Below are 8,123 nucleotides of genomic sequence, written 5' to 3'. Positions count from 1 at the left end.
CCCCCCCGCAGCCAGGCTGTTCCATCTCAGAAGTTGCAGTCCAAAACCAGTGAGTGGAAAGCGCGGAGTGGCGCCCAGACGCCGCCCTCCCCCGGCCTGGACGCACCCCGGGCAAAGTTCAACCCGCCGGGCTGCAAGCGGGGCGCTCAAGCTGCCAAGGCCTCCCTCGGGCACGGACCGCTCTCCAGTCCCCGTGGCTCAGCACTGGGCTTGTCGGGTGCGCGGCCGCTTCAGCGCGTGGGAGGGAAGGCGCTTAGGCCGCTAAGGGCCCCTCCGCGCGGCCGCGCTTTCGAAGGGGGGCGACACGGGGGCAGTCGGGTCTCCCGCGGACTCCTTTACCCGGTCCCAGCTGGAGCCTGACGAAGCACGCCGCCTTCTAGCCCTGGCAGACCGTCAGAGGCAGGCAGGCGAGGCCAGGCCGGCCCCTCCGCCCCCCCTTCCCCAGCCGCCCACCCAAGTGACCAGAACATCCCCGCCTGCAAAACCGGAGGAGGGGGGCTGAGAGGAAGACGCGGAGGCAGATGGGAAGTGTAGTTTTGTGCAGCCAAGGAACGCGACCCGGGATGCAGTTTGAGACGAAGCCGCTCGTGGCAGTCCTCCCGGACGGAATGATATAGCGCCTATGGGACAAATCGCACTGGTGCGCAAGGGCCGAGAGTGCTGCTCAGCCTTATCTGCCTCAACGGAAAGCTGCACCTCGTTCCCCCCTCTCCCGCCCCTATTTCTTTAGGTATGTATGTCTTTAATGTGCCGAGAATGCTATTCTTTAATGTATGTCTTTAATGTGCCAACAATGCTATTCTCCCATCTACACTGAAAAATTACCACAAATCTGACATAACCAACAATCAGAAACATTTACATTTAAATCTTCCTGGACATACTGTTGCAGAACTGAGTCACTGTTCTACACCCCCCCCCAAAAAAAAAACAACCCACAACCCCTTTGAAGAGAATATGCAACGTTAAAGTGCTGAATTTGAAATCATCAAGAAATTAAACACTTTGTCATCCTGGCTTAAACAGAGACTTGGATTCCCTTACCCACTATAATTTCTAATAGCTCAACAGGACTCACTTAAAAAAAACAACAACCCTAACTGGGTCTCTCATATTATATCCCTTTACGGATGTTGATTTTCTTATGCTTCAGATTACTTCTTCCTTGATTGGGTGTTATTTATCCTACTTTGTTACACTTTTATCTGCACCCCACAAAAGACTGGAACCTCTGATTGCTCATCATACATTTTGTGTAATAAAACAATCATTCCCAGTCCCTTACACAGATAATTACATTGAAAGATTTCAGTCCAGGATTCACAGCAAGACTCTCTCTGCTCCAAGTCCTTTTTCCTCTTCTGTAACTTTTGTTATTCAATCACATTTCTGTCACATCAAAAAGATGCCTATCGCCATACCTCAAAATATGATTCTCATTGATAAAACAATGGATTGGAAACTGTATCTGAGTAATGTTAAGTCATTTGATTTTGGAAATTTGTATCTGACCAATCATCAGAAGACACAGAATCCTTGGTTGGATGGATCTTGCATGACAGTTTTTTCATGCAACTTCAGAATACTTGTGTAGATTCCTGAAAATCCAGTGTTCAATAAACCACCTCCGCTACAAAACATTGCCCCATTCATAGCTGAAATCAAAGACTACAAATGTGATCTTTCAAGCTCTGAAAAGAGACACCACTGGCTTTCAGCATTAACAGATCTAACTTTTGTTTTTATACTATGGGTGTGGATTTGTTGCAGTGCAGTAATTAGTGAATGACATTTAAGTTTTCTGTAATGCAATAAAATGTGTTGGGGGGGGGAAAACAAGTTATAAGAAAGAAATATTTACTGTACACCCTCAGGGATTCAACCTAGGACTCACCCACTAAGCCTCTTCTCAACTTTAGAGTGCTGTTTCTTCTCCCTGTGATCCCCCCCAAGCCAGAAATGCCAAAAACAAACCAACCAACCCATTCTGAATGAAATAGCACTTCATTATTTTACTTGACTTCAGTACATTTGGACACTGAATCCTGCTGAGTCAGTTGACAGCTAAAATGTTTGGACCAATCTCTTCTTGAGGAAGTAAATTTCACCTATTAGATTCTGAGTATTTCAACTGCATCATAGACTAGTCTCAAAGGAGATTTGTTTTTCAAGATGGATACTAGATATGTGGAATAAGGGGACATAGAAAACAAACAGATGTATACCTTTCTTGGGTGTGGCAAACTCTCAGAACACATCCATATCCCAGGATGCGGCTCGTAGTTGCAGCAAAGGATTTGAACGACAGGAATAGCTTCATACATTTATTTACAATAATGTGGCATATTTCTGAAAATATTTATTAGTGCACAACAATGCAACAACAGCATTTTTAGTCCAAAGAGAATTCAGTTGATGGCCAGAAGTAGTTCAGCCAACTGTTTTACAGCCTACCAATGCCAATAAAATGCTAGAAAGAAGCCAGCTACACTGTCTTAATGAGATGTTGATCTCGAACCAGTGCATTTTGAAACGGGATACTCTAGAAATATACATGTATGGGTCAAATCTCAGTCTGGACCAGATGTATACTACCAGGCTCACTGCCATCAACAGCCCCACAGAAGCTTCTCTGTTGCCTTGTAATTTTGTCTTGTTCACCTAACAATGTCCTCCAGGCTCAGTCTGGGGAAGTCTGTTTGTAAAACTGCCTGCAGGTCATGGCAAAGTAAAGCCAAATAGACTGCTTAACTCTGGATGATGTAAAACGTGTCTTGGTGTGAATTCATCTAATCTAGAGATTCAAAAGCCAGCAGAGTGGGAACTCACAAGAAGGGATAAAGGATGCTGGGCTAGCATGATATAGGACTTTGGTCATGATACCATTCCTCAGGGCTGCACGAGGCCATCTGATAAGGTTTCAGCTAGACTACATCTTCCTGAACAGCTTTCAAAATGTCCTTGGGCCATTTCTGGCTGACATTCTGTTCCCACAGCCCCAGCTCCTTCCAATCACTCCTTTCAGGCCCGGACAACAAAGGCCTGCCTTACTAGGAAGCAGGTGCCTGTAATAAGATTCAGCTAACTCCCTGACCCTTCTTGAAGCCTCCAAGCCAAACACTGTGGGACAAGTTCACTGCCCCTTTTGTAGAAAGTATTTCCCAGCCAGGCAAACAACACAGACATCGCCACTGTGTCTCAGCGCTTTACCCGTCGTTTTTCCAGCTCCTCCTGCACCCGCTTCTTCAGGGCCTCACGCATAGCTGGTTCCAGTTGGTTCTGGGCACTGATCTTCTCTACCACCTCATCTGGGTCATTGTCCTGTAGGAGGAAGTACAGGGCCCACTGAGAAAGGATGGTTACAGAACAGGCACACCGCCGTACACAGCAGATGGGAAACATCCAGGAAAATTACTAAACAAACAAACTCAGGGATTCCTCCTCCCCCCATACTGCCTCCCTTTTTTCACTTCCCAATCAGACAGTCCCCAGATTAGCACACAGCTTGGATGCACGATTCTCCTAAGTAACCCTTTCTTAAAGGGGAAAAGGGAGGGTTGGGAGGTAGACAGTAGAGGGAGAAGCTGAGTTGGTATTTTCTCTCCCATTCCACCACTGAAGGAAACGAAGGCCTATGGGCCTATCTGGATCATCAGTACAATTGTTGCTTACATGTCGTGTGGGATCCAGACATTTTCCCTCGAGCTCTACTTCTACAACATCACATTTCCTCAGCATTCAACCCACTATATGTTATCACTGAGAAAATGTAATTCTTTTCCCAGCTAGAGAAGCCATGATAACTCAGAATGTGGCTGCACAAGTGTCCCAGGTACCTATTGGTGAAGCCCTCACCACACTGTGACCCTAACAACCAAGCTCAGTGTACAAAGAGGGCACTGGCAACAGGATGGTCACTGACTATCCCAAAGAAGTCTTTTCTCAGTTTCATATCCATGCCCACACTGTGCGAGGTTTTAGAAGATAAGACTGACAAAGTGCTTCTCCCCACTCTGCCATATATTTGATCCATTTTGGCTCCTGCCACAGCATACTCTTTGCAGGATGAGCACTATCCCTGCTTTCTTCTACAATGTACACCACCCGGCTTTCAATAGACGAAGAGGAGATGCAACCTGTTTATCAACACTTGCTAAATGTTGGGCCTCTGTGAGTGCTAACATAGATTGTGCTTCCCTCCCATGGCACTCTTGAAGGAGTTCCAGTCTCTGGCTTGCTCCGGCTTGCCAGGAAGCCCTGTACCTGGTGCACAACAACTGAGGTGATCTTGCCACTGTCAGCCTCATATTCCAGGCAGAAGAGTGCTGGTCCATAAGGGTCTAGTTCAGTACTGGAGCTACTCTCACTGGAGCCCTCATACTCCAGGCCAGATGTGACTTCAGCTCTATCTGGAAAGCAATGAACAAGAAAGGCTAGGAGAAGTGGCTGTTTCCCCCCAGTTCTTTTTTTTTTGGCATTATGTTTGTAGGTATTATACTTTTTATCACCTTGTTTCCTAATTGTGTAATCCAGTTTTATTGCATTTTTAAAAATTTTGTAATCTGCCTTGAGTCTCAGCGGGGAAGGCAGATTACAAATCAAGCAAGTAAACAAAGGCAAAGATATTCACAGGCCCTGTTCACACGGAGGATTTGCTGCGGGAGAGCGACGATTGCATGGCGGATTATCCGGGCGCGATCACACCGCAACATCTGGGAAGTGGAGCGCACCTGTGGCCAACCCGTGGCGCAATGCCGAAAATGCACAATTAAAGGCCCCGGCCACACGGGGGGAAATGATGCGGCCAACGTGTGGCTTTTTAAAGCTGCACCAAAAGAGACACGCGGCGGCGGGATCAGACAGATCCCCCAAGCCACTGCGCAGTTGCTCCCCGGCATGATCAGATGCCAGGGGGAAGCCACGGAAGGGAGAACGAGGCAGCCGGCTGCACATGTGTGCGCATGCGCACTTCTGCCAGGAGCCTTGACTGCTCCTGAAGACAGGCGCGCCGGCGATCCCACAGCCGCACTTGCTGCGGCGTTTCAGGTAGGTACTGCTCTTTTGTAGGTTCTTTTTTGCTGCACGTTATCAGCTTTCAGGGACGGATCGGGGACAGGTGGGCGCTGCTTCCCAGATGTTGCGGTGTGATCAAGGCCGTTTGCTGCACCCCCAATCCATCCCTCTTGCGGGGCTAAACCTCCCATGTGACCGGGGCCAAAAACTACCTGCTCGAAGGTACTAGCAACCGGTTTGCCACGGGCTGCCTCCGGAGTCCCTTGGTGTGATCGCGCCAGCCGCGGCTTTTCCCTCCAGCCCCCCGTTGATACGTAGGCACGGAGGGAAGGAACCATGGTGTACCACCAACACGTGGGATCGCGTTATGGTGGCTCTAATTGCGGCAGCGCAAAAAGCCCCGCCTCCCCCCCGTATTATCCGGCCCGTGTGACCAGGGCCTCAGTCTGTTTTAATACTGGCCACAGCAACCTGCTTTGGAATTAAAATATTCTGCAGTAAGGAGTCAAATAATTTGAAAGTACTTAGCATAATCAGGCCCTGGAAATAAACATTGGCTGTGGTCACACGGAGCATTAGCCATGCTACTGAGACGGATGATAGGCAGATTTTCCGGGCGTGATCACACCGCAACATCTGGGAAGTGTAGAGCTCCCATGGCGAACCCGAGGCTTCCCACCGAAGATGTGGAGTTAAAAACTAGTACCTCCGAGGTACTAGTTTCCGGAAACCGCGGGGCAAGGGCTGGCGTCTGATCGCGTTTCCGGTGGTAGTCCGTGGCATCCGGCGCCTGCCCATGTCCCGTCGCAAACAGGTTCCCCCCCCCAAGTCTCCACAGGATGCGCACAAGCACCCAACGGCGCATGCGCACGAAGAAGAAAGCGAAAGTTCCGTTGCTCCGCAGAATCGCGCATGCCGTTGGTGAGATCGTGCCGCTTCTTTGCCGCGCTGCAGGATCATCATGTGATTGCCACCTTGCCCCTACCCACGGGACCTCGACGGGACCTGTGATTGGGCTGCCGCGCGTTATTTTGCTCTGAGCCAAACTGCCACGCTCCCCCCCCCCCGGCATTTTACGGCCCGTGTGACTGGGACCATTGTTCTCCTTTTCTCAAGAAAACTGCCACTCAGGAACTAAAACACAATAAGCTGGACAAGACATGGTTGATTGAACTCACTTCTTTGACGGGGATGATAGACCTGCTGATCTGGTTTTTTGGGTCGGGCAGGGGCTGGCGTGTGCCTCTTCTTCACCTTTTCCTTGGCTTGCTTCATCTCCTTGTCGTAGTCATCCCTGGAAAGGAAATGAAAGGACAAGAAGTCTTTTAATGGGACACTTTGGAGAGATTGAGCAGTGACACACAGCTGAGAAAGTGTTCCTGCTTACAGCTTTCCCCCTGTTAATTGTGTGAATTCTCAATTATTCAAATGATGGAGGAATTTCTTTGATTGCCTAACCTGCATGCAGTGTCTCTCTTTCCTAAACAGCCTGTTTCATCCAAAATTGCAAGCATGAATGTGCTCATACCCTGCCACAAATTTTGTTACAGTCGTTAAAATGGTACTGGACTCTTGCTCTTTTCCTACTGCTACAGACTGGCCAGAATTGTTTCCTTTAGTCCTGATCCTGCAGAGACTTATAAAAGAATTTATTGTATGAATAGCAGCCATTTTGTGGATGCACCCAACATCCTGTGTCAGAATTACAAAGGTGCCTATAGGCTCAAAAAAAGGTTGGGGGGCCTTGGTGTAGAACATCAGCAGTTAACTGCTCAGCCTTTTGCTGTCAAGTTACATTATTAGGGCTGCAATTTGCATGTTTACCTGAGAGTAAAACCCACAGAATTTAGTGTAACTCACATCTAATTATGAAGATCGATCCAGTTGGTCAGCTGTATTTGGTCTGAAGCAGTAGAACAAATAAATAAAACTTCGTTGGTCTTAAAGGGGCCACTGGACTCTAAATTTGTTTTACATCTAACTAAGCATACATAAGAATGCACTCTAAAATGATGATCTTATTCTTCAACGGGAGTAATCATACTGACCTACCCTACAGGGCTGATGTAAGGGCAACTGAGACAGTGTACTGTCAAGGGGTACAAAAGATAACTAGAACCCTCAAAAGCTACTGTAATGAGAAGAGGTGAACAAACAGCAAGTCCCGTTTCAAATCTCGCCTCTGTCCTTACCTTAACAGGCGGTCTCTCCCTCGGCCTCCCCTCTGCATGCAATAATACAGATCTACCTCACAGGGTTGTTGTAAAGATCAAAACTTAATGGCTTCCAGAGCGGAACTACAATAACGCATGCGTCTCATTTGTACCTAGCTACATAAAAGCTATGTGCTTCTATTAGCTCAACTGGGGCTTTTCAGCCCCCCCACGGAGGAGGTTTCTCCAGAACTGGCTATCTGGGCTGGGGGTCGGAACTCGGCTCCCTCGCAGGCTCTTCCCACGGAACAGCCGGTACCTGGCGATCTGGTTGCGCCTGATGTGCTTTACGAATCCATGGCTCATGTCCAGGCGTCCTCCCGGCCGGCAGCCCCCCCACGCCGGACTACCCTGCTCCGCTTCCGGCCCCACCGCCGCCGAGTCCATGGAAATCCACCTTCGCCTCCGCCTCCGGAACCCGAAGGCAGAGTGGCCACCCCCCCGGGGGAGGAGCCAGTGAAGCGCCCGCCCCCAAGCGCTGCCTCTCCTACCGCAGTTGCCTTGCCGAGGAGAGAGGAACGCACATGGTGTATGGGCGAAGGGTGGCTTCAATCACCCCAGTGTTGGCCGCAGATGCCGAGGCTGATTCCCGCCACGCCGGGCATCAGTGAAGCTGAGGCCGTCCCTAGGTGCCCGGGAAAGGCTGGTTTCGATCGGAGCGATGGCAATTCCTGGCATAATAGTAGTTTAGGCATATAGCAAGAGTCCGTTTAAAAAGTGCGCGCGCTTGTGCGTCACAGGAGTGGGATCATAGGAAAGAACCGCCACTTATAGAATCATAGAATCACAGAGTTGGAAGGGGCCACATACAGGCCATCTTGTCCAACCAGGGACTGAGGGACTTGGGAATGTTCAGTCTGGAGCAGAGGAGGTTGGGGGGGGGGGGGCGATGCTGTG

General features: G+C 49.3%; 2 protein-coding genes across 3 annotated transcripts in view; both read right to left on the bottom strand.

The window, feature by feature from the left end:
- The window catches only part of TMEM150A (transmembrane protein 150A), a 15,425-nt gene extending 14,956 nt beyond the window's left edge, over window positions 1-469 (bottom strand). The window contains exon 1 of the mRNA XM_015423009.1: window positions 340-469. The gene's annotated coding sequence lies outside the window, so the exon portion shown is untranslated. The remainder of the gene's footprint in view (window positions 1-339) is intronic.
- A 1,877-nt stretch (window positions 470-2,346) lies between these two features.
- Window positions 2,347-7,633, bottom strand: LOC107120348 (chromosome unknown open reading frame, human C2orf68). 2 transcript variants are annotated; one of them, XM_015423028.1, is made up of 4 exons: window positions 7,486-7,633; window positions 6,192-6,307; window positions 4,264-4,409; window positions 2,347-3,321 (listed from the first exon to the last, which is right to left on the bottom strand). In XM_015423028.1, the coding sequence occupies exons 1-4, from the start codon at window positions 7,611-7,613 to the stop codon at window positions 3,199-3,201; spliced, it is 513 nt and encodes a 170-aa protein (XP_015278514.1). In that variant the 5' UTR covers window positions 7,614-7,633; the 3' UTR covers window positions 2,347-3,198. The 2 variants fall into 2 exon arrangements, with proteins under 2 accessions (XP_015278514.1, XP_015278515.1); XM_015423029.1 differs by lacking the exon at window positions 7,486-7,633 and adding an exon at window positions 7,206-7,461.
- Window positions 7,634-8,123: the final 490 nt, after the last annotated feature.

The sequence above is a fragment of the Gekko japonicus genome, unplaced genomic scaffold (genome assembly GCF_001447785.1).
Source record: "Gekko japonicus isolate JY-2015 unplaced genomic scaffold, Gekko_japonicus_V1.1 scaffold208, whole genome shotgun sequence".
NCBI classification, from domain to species: Eukaryota; Metazoa; Chordata; class Lepidosauria; order Squamata; family Gekkonidae; genus Gekko; species Gekko japonicus.
This window is presented reverse-complemented; position numbering and strand designations above follow the sequence as displayed.

Coding starts and splice junctions, on each gene's coding strand:
- LOC107120348 (XM_015423028.1), bottom strand. CDS start 7,613: ATGGACTCGGCGGCGGTGGGGCCGGAAGCGGAGCAGGGTAGTCCGGCG. Junction 6,308..7,485: donor AGGCGCAACCAGATCGCCAG/GTACCGGCTGTT, acceptor TTTCCTTTCCAG/GGATGACTACGACAAGGAGA. Junction 3,322..4,263: donor CCTCAGTTGTTGTGCACCAG/GTACAGGGCTTC, acceptor TTCCTCCTACAG/GACAATGACCCAGATGAGGT.